Here is a 24,519-nt window from a genome sequence, read left to right on the forward strand (position 1 = left end):
ATTAGGCACGAACCGCCTATAATAGCCAGCCAGCCCCAGGAACTGCTTCACCCCCTTTTTGGTCTTAGATTGTGGGCAGGCCACAATCGCTGCAGTCTTATCAATTTGGGGATGCACCTGCCCATGACCCAAGTGGAAGCCCAGATACCACACTTCCACCCACTCAATTGTACACTTCTTCAGGTTTGCTGTGAGCCCAGTGTGCCTCAGGAACCTCAGAACCACCATCAGATGTTGTAAGTGCTGCTCCCAATCATTACTATAAATGATTATATCATTTAAGTAGGTGGCCATGTACGCATTGTGGGGATGGAGAATACGCAGTCCATGAGACACTGAAACGTCGCAGGGGCCCCAAACAACCCGAAAGGAAGGGTGGCAAATTGGTGTAAACCAAATAGAGTGGAAAAGGTCATTTTCTTGCGGGATAATAGAGTCAAGGGGATCTGCCAATATCCTTTTGTCAAATCCAGTGTTGAGTAAAAGTGAGCCACGCCTAACCAATCAAGCAGTTCATCAATGCAGGGCATCGGATATGCATTGACACCGCATTAACTTTTCTATAGTCCACATAGAACTGTACCGACCCATCAGTCTTGGGAAGCAAGACCACTGGGTTGCTCCAGTCACTGTGCGACTCCTCAATTACACCCATCTCAAGCATAGCCTGAAGTTCATCCTGAACCACATTTTTCATTCCAATTATACCCATCTCAAGCACATCCTGAAGTTCATCCCGAACCACAATTTTGTTCTTTAACCAAGAATGGTTAAAGAATAATTAAGTTAATGTTTTGGAATTTCCAAGTCAAAGTCCTGACCTTAATCCATTTGAAATGTTGTGGAAGGACCTGAAGTGAGCAGTTCATGTGGGGAAACCCACCAACATCCCAGAGTTGAAGCTGTTCTGTATGGAGGAATGGGCTAAAATTCCTCCAAGCCAGTGTGCAGGACTGATCAACAGTTACTGGAAATGTTTAGTTGTAGTTATTGCTGAACAAGGGGGTCACACCAGATACTGAAAGCAAAGGTTCACATACTTTTGCCACTCACAGATATTTAATATTGGATCATTTTCCTCAATAAATAAATGACCAAGTATAATATTTTTGTCTCATTTCTTTAACTGGGTTTTCTTTATCTACTTTTAGGACTTGTGTGAAAATCTGATGACGTTTTAGGTCATATTTATTCAGAAATATAGAAAATTCTAAAGGGTTCACAAACTTTCAAGCACCACTGTATAGTCTGTGACTATATAGGACACTGTTATAGAAGTAAGTAATTTATAATCACATTATCTGTTTTCACCCAAATGAGGATGGGTTCCCTTTTGAGTCTGGTTCCTCTCGAGGTTTCTTCCTCATGTTGTCTGAGGGAGTTTTTCCTTGCCACCTTTGCCACGGGCTTGCTCATTGGGGATAAATTAGGGATAAAATTATCTCATGTTTAAATTTTCTGTAAAGCTGCTTTGCGGTAGTGTCTATTGTTAAATGTGTTATAAAAATAAACTTGACTTGAATATGTGGTACCACAAATCAGTGGTTTACCTCCTATTTTTCAAATAGGAGACAGTTTGTTTCAATTGGTAATATAAAGTTTGACAGCTTAGTTATCACCCATGGGGTTCCATGGGGTCAGTGTTCGGCCCCCATCAATTCCTTATTTACATTAATTACTTTTATAAATGCAGTAAACTTTTTTGACTTCCATATCTTTGCTGATGATAGCAATTTATTTTTTTCACATCGTAATTTATTTACACGAGAATGAAGTATCGATGAAAACCTATGCCATATATTAAATTGGCTTGTTGCCAGTAAGCTTTCCCTCAATGTTGACAAGGCAAATTTTATTCTTTTTCACCCACCTCAAAAAGCCACTAATTTTACTATAAGATTATTTATCAATAATAAGATTATTAAGAAGGAGAAGTGTATTAAGTACCTTTGGTATATTTATTGATGGTGGTATTTTCTTGGTATTTTTATATGGACAGTGGACAGGCCAATGGCCTGCATGGGAAAATGGACTCTTCTGCCCTCCATGAGTGTCAGACAAGGAAAGTCTGGAGAAAACCTACAGCCTGGTTGTCGCCACAGTTATCTCAGTTAACTGTGCCACTGAGGAGTGTCTCCTGGGCCTAAAGAGTGTGGTTGGAGTACACGGCCCACCTCTCACTTTAAAAAACTTTGCACAGGCAGGAAAAAAGTCTTACGGCGATGGATGAAGGGCAAAATGACAGGTAGTAGATGATAATGGGAGTCGCAGTCTTAACTCTACAAGTAGGTGGCTCAGGAGTATGGGTCATTTTGTTGCTAACCTGAGAGAACAGCAACACTCTGCTGCACCCTGAGTGACCAAGCAGCCCTTTTTAGGAATGGTGCTGCTTGGTCCAAATGGAGGAGGACCTAGAAAAGGTGTGTCTAAACAACGCTTGTCTCATCCCACCTGGTTGGCTTGCCATGGTCAACGAGCAACTCTTATAAGTGGTAAGAAGCAAAGAAGAAGTAAAAAGAAAACTGCACCTTTGAAGGTAGCATGCTGGAACATTAGAACACTACAGGGTTCTGATAATAATGCTTGTCCATACAGACATACAAGTCTTGTGACAAAGGAACTCACCAGACTTGACATTGATATAGCAACTATGAGTGAAATTTGATTTGCAGATCAAGGCTCTTTGAAAGAGAATGGAGCTGGGTACACTCTCTACTGGTCTGGAAAAGAGAAAAACAATCCCAGACTATCAGGCGTTGGATTCATGATAAAGAACTCTCTTGCTTGCCAAGACAGCTTCAGTGGGCTGGTCACCTGGCATGTATGGATGACACTCAAATGCCCAAAACTGTGTTTTATGGAGAACTGAGTCAGGGTAAGCATGATAGGGGAGCTCCACATAAGCATTTTAAGGACCAGCTTAAGTGTCAGCTGTATGCTCCTTCCAGGATTTCCTGAAAAGGACTGGGTGAATATTGCCAGGGACAAGGCAAGGTGGAGAGCAACCTTAAAACAAGGCTGCAATCTCTTTGAATTGGTTAGGAAAACTGCCACTGAAGACAAACATATCTGGAGAAAAGCTTCTGTGGGCCAGAGCCCTCCTGCACAAGCATTTCCATGTCCACTTTGTCATCGTGTGTGCATGTCCAGTATTGGTCTATATAGCTACCAGAAATCATGTCACTAACATCAATCTTCCTACTGATCCTTGGACCCAAGGAATCAGCCATCATCAATTTTCATTGATACTTATTTAAATTGGAAACATTAAATGCACATCTCAGAGAAAATCAAACGTTGTGTAGGTACTTACTTATTTATGGTCCCTGTCACTTCATGATGATGGGGGACCCTTGTTAGCCCTTTGGTGCCTCCTCCTGTGACGTTCTGCTGCCCGGGATTGGAGGCCGTCTTCACAAAGCTTCTTGCCAGAGTGGAGAACACTTCTCCACTCATGTCAATCTTGTGTGGTCTTGTACCAGTTTTTGCTGTCAATCTCAAAAAGTCACAGGTCTTCCTTTAACGCAGTCTTTCCGCTGTTTTCGCTTGTGCCTCCGTCACGTTTACCCAGCTTGAGCTCCTCACAAAGCAGTTGTTTGGGTATTCTGGAGTCACTCATCCATGAGACATGGCCCAACCAGCGAAGTCTGTTATTACGAAGCATGGTCTCAATGGTAGTGGAGTTGGCACGTTCTAAAATCTCCCAGTTTGTCACTCACTGTCACCATTTGGCATTCATTATTTGCCGAAGCGATCTTTGGTGGAATACTTGTAGTCTTTGGATGTGGTGTGCTAATGTTGGCCACGTTTCGGATCCATAGAGGAGTGAGGGTAGAACAACGGCTTTATATACAGTCAGCTTGGTAGACAGGGTAAGCCCCCTTCTGTCGAAGCACCTAGTTCGAAGTGCACTAAACGCAGCTGCACTGTGGCACACTCGTCGCTGGATTTCCGAGTCAAGGCTTGCATCATCAGACAGATTGCCTCCAGTCTGTAAATGTTTGGGTGCATTTTAGCTCAGACCCATCGATGTGTAGGTATTCACCCAAAAATCAATATTTCAATTCTTATTTTGCTATATCATTCCCCAATCTATCCTTTTTTAACCTATGCAGTTGTGACTTGGGGCAATACTGACACAACCACCTTAAACCCACTTATTAATCTTCAGAAGAAAATAGTCAGATTAATGATTTTGGTTTTTTTTGAATTCACAGCTCAGTCATCGCCACTGTTTTTTGATTTAAGGCTGCTTAAATTTCCAGATTATTTTTTTAAAATAATGCTTTATGTATGATTTTCCTTTCAACACTTTACCACCTGTTTTCAAATGTTTATTTACATCTTGAAGGAGAATACATCAATATAAGATTAAACTTGCCAGTAAGAACTCGTACTACCTTCTGAAAATTTGAACTAATTATGGAAAATTTAGCATCGGTTTCTTAGTGCTAAAATCTGGATTTCAACTCAAGAGGACTTCAAATGTAAGTCCCGTTCTTCCTTCAAGAAACTCTAAACTGATTCTCTTTTGGTTAGCTATATTGATATTGGCAGCATGGTGGTGTAGTGGTTAGCACTGCCACCTCACAGAAAGAAGGTTCTGGGTTTGAGCCCAGTGGCCAATGGGGGCCTTTCTCTGTGGAGTTTGCATGTTCTCCCAGTGTTTGCGTGGGTTTCCTCCAGGTGCTACAGTTTGCCCCACAGTTCAAAGACATGTGGTTAGGTTAACATGGGGCAGCCTTCGGCTGAAGTGCCCTTGAGCAAGGCACCTAACCCCCAACTGTTCCCCGGGTGTTGTAGCATAGCTGCCCACTGCTGTGTGTGTGTGTGTGTGTGTGTGTGTGTGTGTGTGTGTGTGCTCATTGCTCACTTGTGTGTGCATGCGTGTGTTCACTGCTGCAGATGGGTTAAATGCAGAGGACATATTTCATTGTGCTTGAGTGTGCATGTAACAAATAAAGGCTTCTTTTTCTTCTTTTTCTTCTTTGACACTTGAGTTAATGCTCTGATTTTTTTATGTCTAAATTTTTTAATCTATATATTTCCCTCCTAGTTTTTTCTTCCCTTATGCTTTTCATGTGTGTATTTGATATTTTGTTGGTGGGTGACTTTCTTACATGTAAGTTTTATTGATGTACAGTGAAACCTCGATATTAAGACCACCACTGGGACCAGGTCGAAGTGGTCTTAATATTGAGGTGGTCTTAATATTGAGTTGGCAAGATATACTGACAGTTGCTGAGCTGTTGCATAGTAACGTGCATGGATGATGTTCTTAATACTGTTGTATTACATGTAATAAATTTATGAACTAGTTTATTGTATTTCATTGATAAATAATTAAATCAACAAGCTAAATTTAAACAAAAGTATAGCATGTGTGTGGTTTGTGTGGTTTTCCCAGTCTTCCTGAAGTTCTTCTCTCACAGGGATGCCACAATCCACAGTCGCATACTCCTCAGCACTCATTGCATTTTCGAATCTGATTTTACTGGCTGCAACTCTAATAAGTTCCACAAGCTCTGCAAGGCGCACATTGTCATCATCGTCTTCCTCTTCACTGTCACATGTTGGATGTAAACTTCACTCCAGCCTTTCCAAAGCACTTTATCACAGTTTCCGGCTTAATTTCTTTCACCGCTGAGGCCACCCACTGAATAGCATCAAGCACAGACACACTTTTTGACACTGTATTGGCACTCACTTTTTCTTCTGAGTCTATTTTGACAACAACTGACCGTATGAGACGTTTCCTGTACAACTGTTTCATCTCATCTCATTATCTCTAGCTGCTTTATCCTTCTACAGGGTCGCAGGCAAGCTGGAGCCTATCCCAGCTGACTACGGGCGAAAGGCGGGGTACACCCTGGACAAGTCGCCAGGTCATCACAGGGCTGACACATAGACACAGACAACCATTCACACTCACATTCACACCTACGGTCAATTTAGAGTCACCAGTTAACCTAACCTGCATGTCTTTGGACTGTGGGGGAAACCGGAGCACCCGGAGGAAACCCACGCGGACACGGGGAGAACATGCAAACTCCACACAGAAAGGCCCTCGCCGGCCCCGGGGCTCGAACCCAGGACCTTCTTGCTGTGAGGCGACAGCGCTAACCACTACACCACCGTGCCGCCCTGTACAACTGTTTCATGTTTTTAATTATTCCTTGATCCAAGGGCTGTAGTTCAGATGTGTTTGCAGGGAGGAACACCAGTTTTACATTTTGTCAGCACAATGTCTTGTGGGTGTGATGGTGCGTTGTCTATCAGTAGCATGACATTTCGTTTTGCATTTCTCATTTTTTTGTCAAGTGCCCGTACCCAGTCACAAAAGAGAGAAGTGTTCATCCATGCTTTAGAATTGTATGTCTATTTCACTGGAAGATTGGCCTGATCAATATGTTTGAAGCATCTAGGTTTTGCACTTTTACCAATCACCAAGGGGCGTTCAAACTCTCCTATCGCATTTACACATAGCACTACAGTAAGTCTGTCTTTGGACTTTTTCCCCCCTTTACACTGTTCCCCACGGATGGATAATGTTTTATCTGGCAAAGCTTTGAAGAAGAGTCCTGTTTCATCCATGTTGAACACATCTTTCGGATCATACCCACACAGGATGTCAGGTAATCTGTCTTTCCAGTCATTAGTCTCTTGACAAACACTACCACTTTCCCCACAAACACTAGCAAAGTTGATGTTGTGTCTTTTTCTAAAGCAGTTAAGCCAACCATTGGAAGCCTTGAACTCTTCTTGACTGATGCCTAGCTCAGAAGCATACTGAAGGGCTTTTTCTTGCAGCATGGGTCCTGAGATGTGAATACTGTACAGGAATATGGCACGCTGGAACCATTCACCCATCAGTGTGTTCAACTCATCAAAAGGGGATTTCTTACACAGATGCTTTCTGTCATTGCCACAGTTGCCCTCATACTCTTCAATAAGCTCAGCCTTCCTTTTCAAAATGGAGTGTACCTGAAATCATAATAAAAAACAATATAACTTTAAGTTTTCATTTAAACTTTTAATAAACTTTGTGGTGTTATTGTATGTGTTTTATAATATCTATTCAATGGATGTGGGAGGTCTAGCATAGTGGGGACACATGGGGGTGCTGTGGGTCACACAAGGGGGTTATGAGATAAGAGAGCAGAAGAGGAGTTGAATAAAGTTTTCCTGCATTCAGTACGTGGTCTCGCGCTTGTGTTAAAACAGTAAACACGACATGGTGTCAGAAGTGGCACGATACTGAATCGGAACAGAAAAGGTCCACCTGCAAGAGAAGGGAAAAGGATTGGTGAGCAAGCAAAATGACTGACAGTAACAGCGGGCAGACTGGATTTAGCACAGCGGCTAGCAAACCTAGCGTCACATTCAGCATTCGGCCACCGGAACCCTTTGATTTTTCCAAGCCGTATGAGTGGATAAAATGGATTCGGCGGTTTGAGAGATTCTGCCAAGCAAGCAACTTATTTGCCAGCTCCAAAGACAATCAGGTGAATATGCTGATTTACTGTATGGGAGACAAAGCCGATGACATTTTGAGAGGCCTGAAACTTAATGATGCAGACCAGCGCCAATATGATAAAGTCAAGGATGCCTTCCACTCGTTCTTTGTGGTGAAAAAGAACATTGTTTATGAACTCGCATGATTTAACATGCGTAAACAGGAAGCACTGGGCGTCATCAGCAGAGTGGAGGAGCCAACCAACTGGTGGTCATACCCAAGAAGGACCAGAAAAAGGTGTGGCTGTGTGTGGATCTGACAGGCCTAAATGTGTTTGTGTGCCGTGAAAAGTACATTCTGCCATCAGTGGAACAGAGCCTGGGAACACTCACTGGAGCAAATCTGTTCAGCAAGCTGGATGCCAACATGGGCTTTTGGCAGATCCCACTTACAAAGGAATCAGCCAAGTACACCACGTTTATTACACCGTTTGGGCGGTTCCACTTTAACCGTCTACCATTTGGCATCACCTCAGCACCTGAACATTTCCAGTGCAGGATGGCAGAGGTTACTGAGGGGCTTGAAGGTGTGATGTGCCATATTGATGACTTGTTGGTGTGGGGGAAGGACCAGGCAGAGCACGACACTCGACTCCATGCAGTGCTACAAAGACTGGAAAGAGCAGGCATAACTCTAAATGTGGACAAGTGTGAGCTCTCAAAAACAGAGGTTGCCTTCCTGGGCCACATCATTACAACTGCAGGCATCTGCCCTGACCCCTGAAAGACTGAGGCTGTCTCAAAGATGAAGGAGCCAACAAATGTGAGTGAGTTGAGGAGTTTTCTTGGGATGGTCAACCAGCTGGGAAGGTTCATTCCCCAGCTGGCTGAAAAAGACAAGCCTCTCCGTGATCTTCTCTCAAAGAAAAACTCCTGGGTCTGGGACGTGGACCAGGCTACATCATTCAAAACACTGAAGGAAGCACTGTCTTCTCCCCCTGTGCTGGCCATGTACGACCCAAACAAAGACACCAAAGTGTCAGCGGATGCATCATCCTATGGCTTGGGAGGCATTCTTCTCCAGAGGTACAAGGATGAATGGAAGCCTGAGGCTTACGCCTCAAGGTCACTCACCCCCATGGAACAACGGTATGCACAGGTAGAAAAGGAGGCCCTGGGCCTCACATGGGCCTGTGAAAGGTTCCGGGATTTCCTCATAGGAAAACATTTCTGCCTGGAGACAGATCATAAACCCCTTCTCAGCCTGCTAGGAGACCAAGCACTGGATCTTTTGCCGCCGAGGATCCAGCGCTTCAGGATGAGGCTGATGCGCTACTCATACTTCATCATGTATGCACCAGGAAAGTCTCTTTGGACAGCAGACACACTGTCACGATCACCTGTCAAAGCAAGCATGCCCACAGAAGAAAAAGAGCTGATGGAGAGCACCAACATTTATGTGGACTGTGTCATTGAAAGCCTACCTGTCAGCCCTTCATACATAGAGAACCTGAAGAAGCAGCTTAAAGCCGACAGTATATGCTCACGTGTCATGGTATTGTGCACAGAAGGATGGCCGGCACAGGCAAGGCAGGAACCAGTGCTGAAAAACTACTGGCCAGAGCGAGCCACACTCACAGTGAAGGATGGCTTACTGCTGAAAGACGCACAGCTTGTAATACCATCAACAATGAGGAACGATGTGCTATCCAGGCTACACGAAGGTCACCTAGGGGTGGTCAAGTGTAAGGCTCCTGCTCGTCAGAGTGTGTGGTGGCCGGGACTCAGCCAGCAGGTGAATGACATGGTGCTCAACTGCAGGACATGCATACAGGAGCGACAAAATCACAAAGAGCCGCTTATACCATCAGTGTGTCCCAAAAGACCATGGCAAAAGCTGGGGGCAGACCTGTTCTTCCTGGGGAACAAAACCTACCTGCTTGTTGTGGATTACTTCTCCAGGCATGTTGAGATGGCACAATTATCTCCCACCAGGTCCACTGATGTAATTGTGCACTTAAAGTCCATTTTTGCCCGTCATAGCATCCCGGAGGTCCTGATGTCAGATAATGGGCCACAGTTTTCTGGACAAGCTTTCACCAACTTTGCAGCTTCCTATGGATTCAGGCACATCACCAGCAGCCCAAGATTTCCACAGAGTAATGGTGAGGCTGAACGGGCGGTCCAGACTGTGAAAATCCTCCTGAAAAAGGCAGAGGACCCCATCTGTCTCTACTCGCTTACAGAGCCGCACCTCTCCAGAGTGGTTACAGCCCAGCGCAGCTCCTGATGGGCCGACATCTTCGTATCACGGTGCCAACTTTTTCTTCCCAGCTTGAGCCTGCATTGCCTGACACCACCGCATTTGCTCGGAAGGAAAGGGAGAAGGGACTGTCAGATGCTGAAAACTACAACAGGAGGCACCGTGCCCAAGCTCTCAGTTGTCTGCCACCAGGAGAGTGGGTATGGGTGACGGATGCAAGAGCGTCAGGAAGAGTGCTTCAGAAACACTCTGCTCCGAGGTCTTACTTAGTGGAGTTACCTCAGGGTGTTGTGAGATGCAACCATCAGAACCTGATACCTCAACATACACCTGCACAAGACAATGGTTCTTCATTCCAGCAACAACCACCAGAGTCATTGTCTACAGAGGCACCCATGCTACCTCCCCAAGTTTCGCCTACACAGACTCATGTTATTACAACTAGATCTGGGAGAGCTATCAACAAACCTGATAGGCTTAATCTGTAAATTAGAAAATGGGACTCTGAGAACTATGCTTTGATTAAAAAAAGGGAAAAATCAAAGCACAGAAAACAAAACAATGGAGTTATGTTATGTTATATTATGTTACAAATGTTATAGTAACATGGGATGTTATTTTAGCACTTTAAGTAACACTGTGTGGTTTAAGATACAGTAATTACCTGATTACATTAGGGTGGGTATTCACTGAAGTGCTTATGGTCACACTGTTCTGTTAAGAGTTAAATAGGAACAGACCTTTCAAAAAAAGAGGCAGAATAATCCTCTAATGTCTGATGAGACAAAGGCAGTCTACCCTTGGTTCTCTAGAAAAGGGAGATGTAGTGTTATTGTATGTGTTTTATAATGTCTATTCAATGGATGTGGGAGGTCTAGCATAGTGGAGACACACGGGGGCGCTGTGGGCCACACAAGGGGGTTATGAGATAAGAGAGCAGATGAGGAGTTGAATAAAGTTTTCCTGCATTCAGTACGTGGTCTCGCGCTTGTGTTAAAACAGTAAACATGACAAACTTGTAATAGAATTAATCATAATTAAAATCATACCATTTTTAAATATAAACCATACAGCAAACTTACACAAGTCATTGAAACAAGAAATTGAAATCTCGTTCTGAATACTCTTTCATAATTATGACACTTTTAACAACTTGAACTTTTTCTATTTAAATCGATCTACTAAAGCTCACTTCACACCTCGTTGCATAGATTACCTGCGTTTTGCCAATTCCAAACTTTTCTGTTAGCTGACGCTGACTTTTACCCGCACTTTCGTTAATCAGATCAATTTTTTCTTTCAAAGACAACTCATTACGTTTTCTACTCATTGTCGTACAAGTCGATCTTAATTTTGCGGCATGACATAAAAAATTTTGCGGCATGACGTAAACCGGATGTCGTGAAAGCTCTTGTGCCCCGTGTTTTGACACGACGGGGGGCGCCCATATTTTCGAGGTTTAATTACATTGATTTTCGATGGGTGGGACCGAAATTAATGGTCGTAATACGCAATATTGAGGTGGTCGCATTATTGAAGGCTGCGACCAATGAAATATATAAGCAAGCAATTGGGACCGTGAAAAACTGTTCGTAATTTTGAGGTGGTCGTAATTTTGAAGTGGTCGTAACATGAGATTTCACTGTATTCTCCTACAATTTGCAATTTATAACTATTATTGCTTGGCCTATGCCTCTTGGTTCAATTAGTCTCAACTACTTCCAAGTGGCTTGTTCTCCTTTTCAATAGAAATCCTCTGTAATTGTACAATTTTCTTTTTCAGTGGCCCCATTGTACCTAATATGTATGTCTTTGAACTGGGGGGGAAACCGGAGCACCCAGAGGAAACCCACACGGACATGGGAGAACATGCAAACTCCACACAGAAAGGCCCCCATCAGCCATGAGGTTCAAATCCGGAACCTTCTTGCTGTGAGGTGACAGTGATAACCACTGCACCACTGTGCTGCACAGAGCAGAGTGTAGTCTGCTCTGCTTTCATCATTTACTTTACTTTATTTATTTATTTAACCAGTAACATACGAGATTTCACTACTGACCTGTTTTTCAGGTAGTCCTGGGATCATCATACACTACAATTAACACTACATAATAACATAAAACAGCATCATTACAAAATGAATCGCAATTACAATACCATAAATACACAAATGTAAACATAAAAGAATTACAATGATGTGGATTTATGGGTGTTACTGGTAATGCTACGTTTAAATGTCCTAAGCTGTAATATATTTCGTTGATTCAGAGGTAGAGTGTTCCATAGTTGAGCACCGTAATACTGTAGGCTGCTATGATATGAAACTACTTTACTACTGTAATAACTACTTTAATTGTGAAATGCATCCAGATTTGTGTACAATGTTCATTTTCTCGTGGTATTGGCTATTGCTATGGATACATCCCTAGTCCTAATGTAAATTTACGCTAGCCTACATCCAACTGCATTGGCCAAGTTTCTAGCAGATCCCAAAAAATTATTTATGGTGCATGTATATTTAAATTTACATTGGCTGCAATGCACATAAAAGGTATAAAGCAAATTTTGTGGAAAATCAGTTTTAAATATATCAAGTTACAGCCAGGTTTATCAGGGTAAAGCTGCATCTGAATGGGATAAGTTTCACTAGATGAGGTCTATAATAAATCTCTCATAGTTCAGTGCTGTTGTTAAATTGTTGTTTCTAAACAGCAATTAAATTCATGTAGGAGTGAAGTCTTTGTGCCATTCCTGCCAAGATGTTTATCTTCTCTGTGCAGAGATGGACATTAACAAAGTACATTTACTTGAGTACTGTACTTAAGTACACTTTTTGAGTATCTGTACTTTTCTTGAGTATTAATTTTTTTTTTTTGAAACTTATGACTTTAACTTCACTACATTTGAAAGACAAATATCATACTTTTTACTCCACTACATTTCTATCCAGGTACTCATTACTATGAAGCGGCTTTGAAAGTGAATGTTTTTTCTTTTTTTTTCTAAAATGTGATTGCTTTTTTCGTAGGTGACACTGAGACAGCAGATCAGTAGTCACTAGGGTCATGTCACATCCATAGACTGTATAAAATCAAGTTCAGTGATTTCTCAGAAGCATTATTTAACACAATGAGTTGATGGCAGAATGGAAGGAGGCAGTTCTTCTGGATGCTGGGATGAGAGTGATGCTCAACTTGTCTCTTCAGAATTCCCCATAGGTGTTCGATGGGGTTCAGATCAGGAGACATACTTGGCCACTGAATCACTTTCACCCTGTTCTTCTTCAGAAATCCAACAGTGGCCTTAGATGTGTGTTTAGTCATGTTGGAAAAGTGCACGACAACCAAGGGCATGGAGTGATGGTAGCATCTTCTCTTTCAGTATAGAGCAATACATCTGTGAATTCATGATGCCATCAATGAAATGCAGCTCCCCAACACCAGCAGCACTCATGCAGCCCCACATAAGGACACTGCCACCACCATGTTTCACTGTAGACACCATGCATTTTTCTTTGTATTCCTCACCTTTGCGACGCCATACAGTTTTGAAGCCATCAGTTCCAAAAACATTTATCTTGGTCTCATCACTCCAGAGTATAGAGTACCAGTAGTCTTCATCTTTGTCAGCATTGGCCCTGGCAAACTCTAGACAGGCTTTTTTTTGTGCCTGGGCTTTAGGAGAGGCTTCTTTCATGGACAGCATCCATGCATGCCATTCCTCTTCAGTGTATGTCGTATTGTGTCACAGGAAATAGTCACCCCAGTTTGGCTTTCTACTTCTTTAGATAACTGCAGTGAACTTGCATGCCGATTTTCTTCAACCCTTCTCATCAGAAGATGCTCCTGTTGAGGTGTTAACTTCGTGGATGACCTGGACATCTCTGTGAGATGGTTGCAGTTCCATCTTTCTTAAATTTTTGTATCACTTTTGCTACAGTATTCTGACTGATAAGTAAAGCTTTGCTGATCTTCTTGTAGCCTTCACCTTTGTGGTGTAAAGAAATTATTTTCTTTGGGGAATTCTGAAGAGAGACAAGTTGAGCATCACTCTCCATCCAGCATCCAGTCACTAAAAGAGGTAATTGTTGAAGAATGGAAAAGGACTGATGTTGCAAAATGTCGCCAACTTGTTCATTCCATGCCTAGAAGACTTGGTGCTGTCATTAAAAATCATGGAGGCCATACAAAGTACTAGATGTAGTAGTTTTTGTTGTGGAGTGTACTCATTTTTGCACCACCCTAATTTGAGTAAAACTGAAAAATATGGAATCTAAGTTTATATTATTAACCTTACTTTCCCGTTATAAGTTAAACAGATGTTATATTAAACTTTGTCTTTTCAACATTTTGGAAATTGTTTGTGTTCATTGAGATATTGTTTAAAATGTTACTTTTCAAAGGGGGTGTACTCATTTACGCTCAGCACTGTATCTGAAGTCCTTTCAGAAATATGTTTCAGCATAATCTTGCCAAATAAACAAAATGTAGAAATCTTCCTTTTCTAGTAATGTTAGCTACCCAATATGATTTTGAGTTTGAAAATAGTTTGCTAGCATGTCAGGTGGAGTTTCACTGACTGGCTAGCTTAACGTTAAACTACCATGATTCCACAGCATGTGTTCATTGTATGAATTCACATTTCTGTCTTTAGCAACGGCATTAGGTTTTGTAAGCGTTGTGGCAATAATACAACAATGTGTATTGTATTGTATTGTATTGTATTGTATTGTATTGTATTGTATTGTATTGTATTGGAGTAACATTTGACCAGTGGGATCTGTACTTTGACTTAAGTAATGAAGTTGGGTTCTTTGTCCACTTCTGTCTCTGTGAACACAGATGACTGTGTCAAACATGGTCATATGATCATGTTTATTTGGCAGTATCTAACATTAGTGGTTTAAAGAACAGACAGTGATACAGCTATTCATTCATTTATATTAAAATAAACATTGCAACCCTCCAATGTAGGCAGTATGGAGACATAATTATATAATCAAGGCCAAAAGTTTACATACACCTATTTTTCAAGAGACAGTGGCACTGGCAGGCGAAGTGTCTTCATTTTTACCAAAGGCAAACGAATCCAAAATAATAAGCAGTGTCAGGATATGTCAGGAAACAGACAGAAGTCAGGCAATGTACAAATAATGATACTTGGGTGAGGGACAAAGATATGAACCAGAAAACAGAAACTTAGTTGTAACCATAAACACTGTAGCACTGAGTCAGAAAGGTGTGGTATAACCAGGTACATAAAAACGCTTCACAGTTGAGATAGTGATCTTTGGAGTAAAAGCCTCATATGACTAAAACACTCTCCTCCAAATGACTGCAAACCCCAGTCTGGCTTTTTTTAATGCTGGTCTTGGAGTAGGTGCTTCTTTGTTGTGTGACAGTATTTCAGGCCATGATGATGTAGGATTCACTCTTGGATGGACCCCAGTACCTGATGTCTCTAGATCCTTCACCAGGTCCTTTGTTGTTATCTTGGGGCTCAGCTGAGCCTTTTGGACTAAAGTTCATCCCAGTTGTTATTGGTGCCTCCATCCTGAGTGTCTGTGTAGTGTCTGTGTGGTCCCAAGATTTCTATATTTTTATTTTCTTTTACATAACATAATTCAGGGCGGCACGGTGGTGTAGTGGTTAGCGCTGTCGCCTCACAGCAAGAAGGTCCTGGGTTCGAGCCCCGGGGCCGGCAAGGGCCCTTCTGTGTGGAGTTTGCATGTTCTCCCCGTGTCCGCGTGGGTTTCCTCCGGGTGCTCCGGTTTCCCCCACAGTCCAGAGACATGCAGGTTAGGTTAACTGGTGACTCTAAATTGAGCGTAGGTGTGAATGTGAGTGTGAATGGTTGTCTGTGTCTATGTGTCAGCCCTGTGATGACCTGGCGACTTGTCCAGGGTGTACCCCGCCTTTCGCCCGTAGTCATCTGGGATAGGCTCCAGCTTGCCTGCGACCCTGTAGAAGGATAAAGCGGCTAGAGATAATGAGATGAGATGAGATAACGTAATTCAAAGCAGTATCTCATGGCATTCTTAGTGACAACACTTCTAGGCCAATGGTGTAGCAGATTCTACTTTAGGTTATTGAGCTTTTCTGTAGCTCCTTTTAATTACACTGAAAAAAAATAGGCTGTAGATTTAAAATGAAAAAATCATGTACATCGGTTGCACACATTAAAATCATGTTCACTTGACCAAATTTAGTCATGTTCAATGTACCAACTTTTGTCATGTTTAACAAACATGATTTATTCATGTTAACACAAAGATATTGTTTTATCAATCAAACATGTTTTATTTGCTAAGATGGAGGATTTTTTTATGTTAGCTGTATTTAATTATCCCATGTTTAATTAACGTGACTGATTTGCATACTCAGCATTTATAACTAACTTGTTGAAGCCAAATGTTTTTTTTCCTTGGTTTTGTATATCTTCCCTGCTGGATTAAAGTTAATACTCTATGGTGGACTGAACTTGAAAATGTCTGTCCCTGCCTAGCTCGTGCACCTGCACCCGCTGCTGACGTCTTCAAAATGGGTGGAGTTACTGAGCAAAACATAACTTTTTTTTTTCTCCCAGCATGACTGAAATTCATAGATTTGACATTCCTCAAAAATCAATCAGTTCTACATGATTTATATATGTTCAGAGAGGTAGCATAAAGAAATCATGTCATGTATATTAATTTCATTTTTGTAAATTCCACAACCCCCATTTTCCCCTTTTTTCAGTGCTTTTTCAGTCAACATAATAAAGGTGGTCATAAAAGTAGCATATTTATTTTAAATCTGTTTATATTTGTTGATATTCGCTGCAAACAAATGTCACTTTGTCCAAATTTACCACAAAAAAGTCTATCGAAATTATAAATGGTACAAGTGTTATACCAGTCAACTTTATATCCATAGCTGAGTATTATGTCTATATGTGTACGGTTGGGGGCAGCATGGCGTTGTAGTGGTTAGCACTGTCACCTCACAGCAAGAAGGTCCTGGGTTCGAGCCCAGTGGCCGACGAGGGCCTTTCTGTGTGGAGTTTGCATGCTCTCCCCATGTCCACGTGGGTTTCCTCCAGGTGCTCCGGTTTACCCCACAGTCCAAAGGCATGCAGGTTAGGCTAATTGGTGGCTCTAAATTGACCATAGGTGTGAGTGTGAATGGTTGTTTGTCTCTATATGTCAGCCCTGCGATAACCTGGCGACATGTCCAGGGTGTACCCCGCCTTTCGCCCGTAGTCAGCTGGGATAGGTTCCAGCTTGCCTGCGACACCCCCCCCCCCCCCCCCCCGCTTATGTAATCCGTCTGTTAATTCATTTTAGTAAGAACGCACTCTTATACATGTGTAACTCTAAATACGTCTCATATATTTTAAGTTATTTCATTTAGAAAAGATAATGCAACTCTGCATTTCAGTTTCACTCTTTAAATAGAACAGCAGTATGAAGATGACTTTACTGTGCTAAAATTAGAAGAAATCACTGATTTGATAATTTGTGGTGGGTTTTTCTACTTTCTGATGCTATAAATTGCATGACGTGCCTTTCCTTTATGCTTCTTGCTATGTGTTGAGTGTATGAGTTGACGTGTGAATAAAGGCAGGATGACAGTTTTTTGCGTGTAATTTGCTCATAATAATATAATAAGTATTTGGAGCAGTGATTGTGCAATTCAACTTCAGGGTTCAGGGTTTGATCCTGAGCTCTGTACTGGGAAAAAAAAAAACAATGCTACTTTTTTTTCCTTTCCCAATAAATATAAATATTGTTTTTGATCTGAAAAATAGATTTTCTCTGAATATAAAGAAAAACCCTCATTTTGCTGAATGAAAGGTGGCACTAATGCAGATTTTATCAGCTGCATAAGAACAATCATTCAACTTGCATGAACTGTATTGCAGCTTACTTATCAGCACATCAGGTCAAATAATCTCTTTTACACACACACACACACACACTTGCTGTTTTCTGCAGTCCTCTAATCAGCCAATCCCTTGACAGCAGCACAATGCATAAAATCATGCAGATATAAATCAAGAGCTTCAGTTAATGTTCACTTCAAACATCAGAATGGGAAAAATGGTGATCTCTGTGACTTTTACTGTGGCATGGGTGCTGGTAGCAGATGGACTGGTTTGAGTATTTCAGAAACTGCTGATTTCCTGAAACCTGGGTTTTTCACACAACAGTCTCTAGAGTTTACACAGAATGGTAAAAAAAAAAAAAAACACTGAGTGAGTGACGGTTCTGTAGGTGGAAACAAACACCTTGTTGATAAGAGAGGGTCAGAGGAAAATGGCCAGATTAGTTTGAGCTTTTTGGCCAGGAAGGATATAGCAACTCATATAATCACTCTTTACAACCGTGGTGAGCAGAAAAGCATCTCAGCATGCAACAGCAGAAGAACACATTGGGTTCCCCTCCTACAGCCAAGAACAGGGATCTTAGAATCAAGAACAAGTTCTTATTGAAGTGACCTCTGTGTGCGTTTTATATATGTGTGCATTTTCACAAAAATGAGATATAGCACATTGCTTGCTGATGTTTATTAGGTTTTAAGCATCAGAAAAGAATTACAGAAACAAAAGGCTGAAGACTGAATTTATTCAGTCACCACAGTTCTTTAGTTGATTCCTTAGGTGATTCGTGTAAATAGAGTCATAAATAGATTAACATTAATGAGCGAAAATTAAGACTATTCTCCATTTGATTGCTGACGTCTACGCTGCTCCTGCTGGATGGAAGGTATTTCTTTCAATGTGCAAACTCTCTCATAGCAGCTGCACTTCTCAACATAGATGTACGTGCTGATGAATGTTGATCCATCTGGACAGAGGAATTCTGCTTCTTTTTTGGTAGTGTTCACTTCCTGACAACAGGAGCATGAGTGCTCAAACGTGTTGGCTGCCATCGAGTAGCTGAGGAGTGGAGAGGGAAAGTGGATCATTTTATTTTGAGGCACTAGGAAACACATCTCAGTGCTAAATGTCTCCATGTACTGGTGAAATGAAAACAGTTCATGCTGTCATAAGCTGATGGGAGGTTCTTGCAAAATCATCATCCATGTAAAAGTCCTAATATTAAAAGCTGACAGACATGTTACAGAAGATTATAATAAAAGTCTATGAATAAAAAATATTGCTTGAATCATTTTGAATCTCTCAGTAATTGTCCAAGGTACTTTGTGTACCTTGGACACTGCCTTTTCATGTGATAGAAGTAAAAAACTGAAGCTTACAGGGAAGATGTAACACAAGAGCCTTCACAAGCCGTCAGCTCCACTAGTTTTGCAGTCTTGCAGCCGTTGCTCTCTAAGTAAGTGGAACTCCTGGTGAGGCTACACGTCCTATTCTTCAGTTCGCCTTAAAATAAAATAAAAAAAAATACACACTCAATTTCTTTAGTCCAAATTCATTGCATGGATTGGATTTGCTCAGTTGTATGTCAGTTTGTATGTTAAACAATTTCAACTGAATAAATGTAACTGAACACTTACAGGTACGGCAGCAATTAACAGTGACAATTGTTCCCTGTTTCAGGAAAAAGAAAAGGATTATATTAAGGGGTAAATGTTCTTAGGTTTATTTATATTTAATTATATCCCTACTTATGATGATACCAGTGTGACTTGTGCTTTTTATGGTTGTGGGAACTCACAGAAACACAGTCAGCTTCAAAGAACGGTGGACAAACATGATGGATCATTACAGAATTGTACTGTATCCCATTTTTCACACAGTCGTAAGTCACACACTTGTCATTAGGTGGAGTCCAGGATTCACCAGGCTAAAGAAACACAGAAGCGTCATTACTGAAAAAAAAATTATAACTGGAAAAGACACCATACCACCTTCTGCCCAAGCAGCCCAGGTCCTGTTTTCTTCTTCTCTTCTCCTAGTTTATCATTGCATATCATTACCCTTAATGAAGTAGTACCTAATTTATTTCTAAATCATGTTACTTGTTAAAACCATGTTCATTTTAGTGGGTTGTAATTCTGAGCATTGTGGCAATTTGCTGTATGTTCGCACCAGGCTATGACTGAACTCAAGTTCAATGAATTTAAAAAATTATTTGACTTCTGGTTCAAGTCATAACTTGACTGGGACATTCTAACTTGAAAATGACCCCCAACCTCTGATACCCGAGGAGCAGTTTAGGGACTTTTGACCTGACTTGGATTTGAAAAGTGCTGTATTAAGATGAAATGTGCATTTGAGATTAAATAATTGAACTACAGCTATCTGTTTTGTGTGTCACTATGGTACAGAGCTACTTAAAAGACATTATGTATTTGTTTTGAGGTAGTCAAAAAAAAAAAAAAAAGAATCTGGTGTGCACCAGGGTTAAAGCTAGACGGCCTTTCGATTTCATAAAATCGGTGAAATTTAGTTCTTTCTGAAATGTGGTCATTGTGATATATGTTTATTTCTGTAATATCTCACAAAATGTCAGGCCATTCTGTGCAAATAATGTGCATGAAATCGCTCGCTTCGCGCAGTCAAGCAGACAGAGGACGTCCGTGTGCTCATACGGTACGCAGGTTTACCCTCCTTTTTAGGTTTTATGGCAGCTGGCATCCACAGTGTTGCATTACTGCCATCTACAGGTTTACCTTTGAGCATGCACTGACAGTTCCATCATTCTGTCGCTAAACGAACAGCTGATCACACTGAGGTGCTTGCTGACCACCAATATTTATTAGTTTGGCCCTGTGTTTCCTTTCGTCATATATAACGTAACATCTTTTCTTCTTGCTTTAAAGTTACTGTAGTCTGTCTTTCACGTTTCATTCACACACTCACATCCTCCATTTTTCTCTCCTGTTTCAAATTTGTATCCCACAATGCCTTTCGTGAATGGGGAAAGCCCACCATGTGATGCATGATGTAGTCTCTTGAATTGGGTCATGGTGAAGCAGGAAAAAATAGCAGATAATTTAGGGCCATGTGTAAATAAAGTCATTAATTGCTCTATTTAAAAATCCAAATAAATTTCAAAGTCTGTGATTCAAATTCAGTAGCTTTTGGTTCACTAAACAAAAATAATTGGGTGACGGGGAAAAGTCTACCTTTATTATAATTAACGAAATCTAATACTACAACTAGAAGTGAAAAAAATATTTTGGTAACTGAAATAACAGGTTTACAGGTTACAGATTTCACAATTATGTACAGTATTAACACATTCACTAACAGGCTTGTGAAGTAGATTTCTCTCATACTTGGCCATCCTGATCCTGTTCTAAACACAAGCTCTGTCTGTACTTTACTGGAGGCATGTTTCTGGGCTCTTGAATTAGTTTGTTCATAGTCATACATACACTGAATGGCAATATAGTATTTAATAATGAGACCGCATAATGTGATTAGAAGCCATTTCTCTTGTACATTACACACTCAAGCAGTATTAACTGTGTTGATGTTTCTGCCTTGCTCCATTGTTCCTGGTAATACTATGACTACTACTACTAATAATAATAATAATAACTAGACAGGGACACTCTAACGAGTGCAAACCCCGCCTTTTCCCTATTAAAATACATTGGGCGAAAATTTCGAAGTTCTGCCATGACCTTGACCTTTGACCTCCAAAATTTAATGGTTTCCTTCCTGGGTGATTGGCAACACGTGCAAAATTTGGTCCAAATCGATCCATTGGTTCTTGAGATATCTTGCAGACACACAGACAGACAGACAGACAGACAGACAGACAGACAGATACACACACACACACACAGACTGACGCAGGTGAAAATAATAACCCCTCCGACTACTGTCGGCGGGGTTAATAATGTGGGATAGAGGCTAACTGAAATTATGTACACAGTGTTTATTTTATCAACGTCCCCCTACCCTTTGTCATGAGTGTCTGCTTATATGAGATGGATTAATCTTTAGTTTTTTAGGATTTGTTTACATTCTGACTGTAATGATGTTCTATGTCCATGCTACTGAATCCTGAGGATTTCCATGGGGTCACCCTCACCACTGGTGCTACAGAGATCAGTATATGTCATATTTTATACTTTTGCATACATTAAAATCTCACCTTGATAACTTCAGTTATATTTCCAGATGTTACCACACAGGCAATCTGCACACATTTCCCACAGCACTTTCCTTGAACAGGCTGGTACTCATATCCCTAAATAAAATAACAGGGAAGTAACATAATTATGAAAGTGCTTACCTATGAAAATTGTATTCGCATACTTGAGTTCTCAATATTAAAATAATATTTGAATTAGCAAATGTACTTTATTTAATCATTTGAGAGCATTTCAGAAAGATTGTACAATCTCATACAATATACACTGATATTTACCTTACACAATGGGATTGCTACCATTGCACACAACAAAACATTGTCACAGTGTGAATTGCTTCCTACTCACCAGTGGGCACTGTGTGGGACATGAAAGAGGACTGCACATGATTTTGTGCAGTTTAGTTTCAGAATCCACTTCATCAGAACATACACACTCATTACATCTCTCCTTCGGGACAGACGCACCAGGCTGCAACAAGACAAAGAGAAATCTGACTGAAAACTGAAGGGATAAACTGAGCATTACATCCCTATGCTGCAGATAACACAGGAAATCTGTAACTCCTCATAAAGAAACAATTGTTTATCAGGGACTAAAACAGTCTCAGGAAAAAGAATAATGTACAGTGAAGGCAAATAAGTAATTGGACACCTTTGTTTTTGTTCTGTCAGGACCACTTTTGTCAAGGAACTTTATTTACATTGCAATATTCACAACCAGTTGGATTTGGTGGGTGGCTCTGTTCTGGGACCTCCCTGCCCTTCCATGTGCATACATGGAAGCCTTGGGACAGGGAGCGCACACCGCCCTGCCCAACCATGTGCCTACATGGAAAGGCTAAAGCAGGAAGAGCCGCAGGAAAGAAAAAAAAAAACATAGGGTACAGAACAGAGGGTACATCAATGACAACAGAAATGACATGATTCAGGTCAGAATATGGGACCTCCCTGCCCTTCCACGTACCTACGTGGAGAGCACACCTCCCTTCCATGTGCCTGTATGGAAAGGCTGAAGCAGGGATAACAGCAGCAAAGACTGTTTATTAGAAGATCTGTATAAGACTGAAGCACCCACCCCTTAATTATATGATTAATTTAGGAAGAACTGGGAAATTGAAAGGGTGGCCTACATCATTGCCTGTGGTTTCTCTCACTTAAGGCCATTTACCAGGAGATGAATAGATGGGTTTTCAAGTCAGCTGAAAGTGGATGGATCCAAAAGCACAGATCAAATTGAATTCCTGCGACAAGTCTTTAATGGAGGATGGCTGCCTTTGCGGGACTCAAAACAGCAAACTATAAAGGCGCTGAGATGTGAAGTGAACAACATTGATCATATTGTTATGGTGATACCTAACAAGGGGTTGGATATGTTACACAATAAGTGAATAGTCAGTTCTCAAAGTTGATGTGTTGGAAGCAGAAAAATTGGCGAGCATAAATATCTTAGCTTCTTTGACAAGGGCCAAATGCAATGGTTAGATGACTGGGTCAACACTTCTCCAATATTGTCAGTCATGGGGGTGTTTCTGGTATGCAGTGATTATTATCTCTCAGGAAGTGGTCCAAGAAAGGGCAATCAGCAAACCACAGAAGAGCACCTGTAGCACAACTTGCTGAAAAAGTTAATGCTGGGTATGCTAGAAAGGGGTTAGAACATACAGCATATCCCAGCTTGCTTTGTATGGACTGAGTAGCTGCAGACTGGTCAGTAAGCTCATGCTGACACCTGTCTGCCAAGGAAAATGCCTACAATAGGCATGTGAGCATCAGAACTGGACCATGGAGCAATGGAAGAAGGTGGCCTGGACTGGGTTGTGAGCAGGCATCAATGATACAGAAATAATAATAATAATAATAATAATAATAATAATAATAATAATAAAGTTCAATTTATGTAGCGCCTTTCTCAAAACCCAAGGTCGCTTTACAATAATAGGCAGAAAAAAGAAACGTCCACCAAATAGAGGTCAGGATATCATTCCAGTGGTGTAGCAGCCACAGTCCCACCAAAAGGCGCACAAAAACAAGTCCCACATCTCTAGCACAGCCGCCGTGATGCCACCAGCAGCATCGCTCGAACACCATGCCATGGATCCACAAAGCAAGCACAGAAGCACCGCCATGCAGAGCGGTGGTGTGTCCCAAACCGCCTGCACAGCTGCTGCGACGTCCCCGAGCAACATCGCTCGGAACATCACGCCAAGCATTAAAGCACAGAGTGCTGGACAACCACGATGTTAAAATGAGGAACGAGCTCACTGCAGTCTATAGCTGGGAGCACGGCCATCACCCACAGCGAACCAAGGCCTGGAGGGAACCGATGCCCAAAACTGGGTCCAGACCTACACCACAACTGGCGGACAAAAACACTCAAACAAACATCAAAACACAGAAAAAAGGAAAAAATTTAAAATAAAAAAGGAGAGAAAATAAAATAAAAAAGCTCCGGTGAAAAGCGGCAGCCAGAATGCACATGACGTACTCTCAACTGGAAACCAGAAACGAAAAAAAAAAAAAACATATATGTCAATGCATCTCACTGAAATGACACTGATTAACGTCAGACAGCATAAAAGGGGTGGAGCTGGGGTGCAAAATGGCTTGCAGAGGAAGCAGCAAAGGTAGGCAGGTTAAAGCAGCTTAAATAAGGCACTCTATGAGAGATATGCCAATAGAATGTGTAGACGGGGATCAGCTGAGCTGAAAGCTTGATGTGGGCTGGCTTGAGATCAGCTACAGTCAGCT

General features: G+C 41.4%; 1 protein-coding gene across 1 annotated transcript in view; it reads right to left on the minus strand.

The window, feature by feature from the left end:
• Positions 1 to 9,892: 9,892 nt before the first annotated feature.
• The window catches only part of LOC132899078 (mucin-5AC-like), a 58,664-nt gene continuing 44,037 nt past the window's right edge, over positions 9,893 to 24,519 (minus strand). Inside the window, exons 46-48 of the mRNA XM_060940715.1 lie at positions 22,048 to 22,064; positions 21,772 to 21,867; positions 9,893 to 10,048 (exon numbers count right to left, since the gene is read on the minus strand). Of these exons, the coding sequence (XP_060796698.1) occupies positions 9,893 to 10,048; positions 21,772 to 21,867; positions 22,048 to 22,064 (269 nt within the window). The remainder of the gene's footprint in view (positions 10,049 to 21,771; positions 21,868 to 22,047; positions 22,065 to 24,519) is intronic.

The sequence above is a fragment of the Neoarius graeffei genome, chromosome 15, assembly GCF_027579695.1.
Source record: "Neoarius graeffei isolate fNeoGra1 chromosome 15, fNeoGra1.pri, whole genome shotgun sequence".
Lineage (NCBI taxonomy): Eukaryota > Metazoa > Chordata > Actinopteri > Siluriformes > Ariidae > Neoarius > Neoarius graeffei.